At 50.5% G+C, this 2,202-nt stretch overlaps 1 protein-coding gene across 1 annotated transcript in view; it reads right to left on the bottom strand.

Annotated features, from left to right (window-relative positions):
- The window catches only part of plxna3 (plexin A3), a 137,651-nt gene that overhangs the window by 99,302 nt on the left and 36,147 nt on the right, over positions 1-2,202 (bottom strand). Inside the window, exon 6 of the mRNA XM_046055385.1 lies at positions 1,968-2,150. Coding sequence (XP_045911341.1) covers positions 1,968-2,150 — 183 coding nt within the window. The remainder of the gene's footprint in view (positions 1-1,967; positions 2,151-2,202) is intronic.

Here is a 2,202-nt window from a genome sequence, read left to right as displayed (position 1 = left end):
CCTCCCTCCCTCTCGCTTTCTCTCCCTCCCTCCCTCCCTCTCTCTTGCCTTCTCTCCCTCTCTCCCCCTCCCTCCCTCCCTCTCTCTTGCTTTCACTCTCTCCCTCCCTCTCGGCTTTCAGAGGAGTATCTCCCCCTCTGGATGAATATTGAAGCAGCAGCTGTGTGGGAGGAGAGGTGAGCGAGGTGACCGCCGTGAGGATTCGTTCACTTCCCCCGGCCTCCATTTCTCCTGCTCAGCCCATTAAAATGCAGCGCTCCCTCGCTCGGCTGCAGACAGAGACGATGGCCGCCGATGAACGTTTCCTTCTGTCCAACACAGCAAGACCATGTTCGCGGAGCGTCAACCGGGGTTTTTCCTGCATAGAGAAATTTTTGGCGCCCCCCAAAGAGGTTTTAGCGAGCGCCAAAATGATCCGAATTGAAAAAAAGCATCTCAAATATTCTCTGAATGCGTTTTAATTGCCATTTATCAAAGAACTTCTGAGCGAGCAGAACATCAACGTAAATATGACATCTTCAGCAGACGCCTCCTCTCATCAGCCGCTGTGTTTACACCTGCAGCAGCGCCTGAACACTCCGCCACGAAGCTCGCGCTAATGACTTCCTGTTAGCAACGAGTTAGTAAACAAGACTGACCAGCATGCGGAGCGTTTTTCTTGCACGATAACGACTGAAGAAACCCACAAAATGAAACTGCTGTTTTGTCCCACTGCAATTAATATTATAGGCTACTGATGGTAAGCTGTAGTAGCTGTACTATTATCTGAATATACAAACATCAGCACTAATCAAAGCTTAACCACAGTGGTGTCAGAAAAATATCACAGCGGAGGACAGAACCATCGAATATCACAAGGACCAACTGTCATCCTACATTTGTGCTGAGCGACGACGCTCCACGGCGGGACTACCACCACACCACTATGACAATAAAAGAACTACAAATGGCATCTAAATCCTGATTAAACTGATTTTTAGAAAAGAAACACGGATCCTATAGACCTGCAGGAGACCGATCACATCCCAAAGTTCTTAGTGGATATTTTACTTTCAAATGTTTGCTTGAGAGGAAAAGTCAGGAAGTCATCAAAATAGTCAGGAATCCCCGCTTGAGAATATCTGCTGGGAGATTCTCACTCTAAACCAAAGAAGTGATTGGACGAACCGCCCAGCAAGTGGATCGATCGTTCAGCACAGGAGTCCCTGCGTCTCTGAGCAAAGATGATTAAAAATCATTAAGATGAAAAGCCTTAGCGTCCTCCGCACGGTGCAGAGAGGACGGACTCGGTCTTTACAGAGACAGAAAACAGACTCTGCTGCTAAGTGGGACATTTTTCAGCCTGAACCCTCTCTGATCTCTGCTGTCTGTCAGCCTCCAACTCAAACCCTGGAAACCGTCCGGCTGCCTTTCTGTGTTACGGAAGCAAAACAAAGCGGCCTTATTTTCAGCTGCAGATATCAGAGGCGGGGCAGTCTTTCCTTTTCAGATCCCTGCTGCTGCTGCTGCTGCTGCTGATCATCACGGTCAGACCGATTACAGAACATGTGTCTCTGAACACGGAGCAGGATGTGAGTGCTGTACACGAGTAAATGTAAGTACACAGAGATCTAGGGAGCGCTGCTGAGCACCAACTCAGACACAGCGCGTCCACGAGTTTAAACTTCACTCCCACCGACCGATATTCAAACAAACAGAAGCAGTCCGTTTGTTTCAAGATGGCCGACAGGAAACATCTCGCCCATCAGATGCAAAGCGCCTGCAGTGACTTTAAACATCAATCATTTCTTCTCATCTCTCTGCTCCGTGAATGAAAAGAGCAGAAAGCAGTCAAAGAGCCGACAGCGTTCACGCAGCCATTTTCTCTCCGCAGCTCTCGTCTCAGCCCAACACCTTCTCTCCTTCTTCATCCCTCAGGATCATCAACCAGCAACATCCACCATCCACCATCCATCCCACCATCCTACCTTCTTCAGCTGCCCGCTGCGCGTTCCCACGAACACCACCGTGTGTTCTCCGTAGGTGTACGCCGCCACGGCGCCCATGCCCTCCGTGCGGTCCTCGTACAGCGGGTTTCCCTCGATGACCCTCAGACCTCCAAGTGGCTGGTTCAACACCAGACCACAGAAATCATCTCCGATCTGCTTCGGCTGTGGAGGAGAGAGCAGGGGGGAGAGGGGGGAGGGAGAGAGCGGGGGGGGG

Source organism: Micropterus dolomieu, linkage group LG08 (assembly GCF_021292245.1).
Source record: "Micropterus dolomieu isolate WLL.071019.BEF.003 ecotype Adirondacks linkage group LG08, ASM2129224v1, whole genome shotgun sequence".
NCBI lineage: Eukaryota > Metazoa > Chordata > Actinopteri > Centrarchiformes > Centrarchidae > Micropterus > Micropterus dolomieu.
The sequence above is the reverse complement of the archived record's forward strand: the minus strand, read 5'-3'. Positions and strand labels throughout refer to the sequence as shown.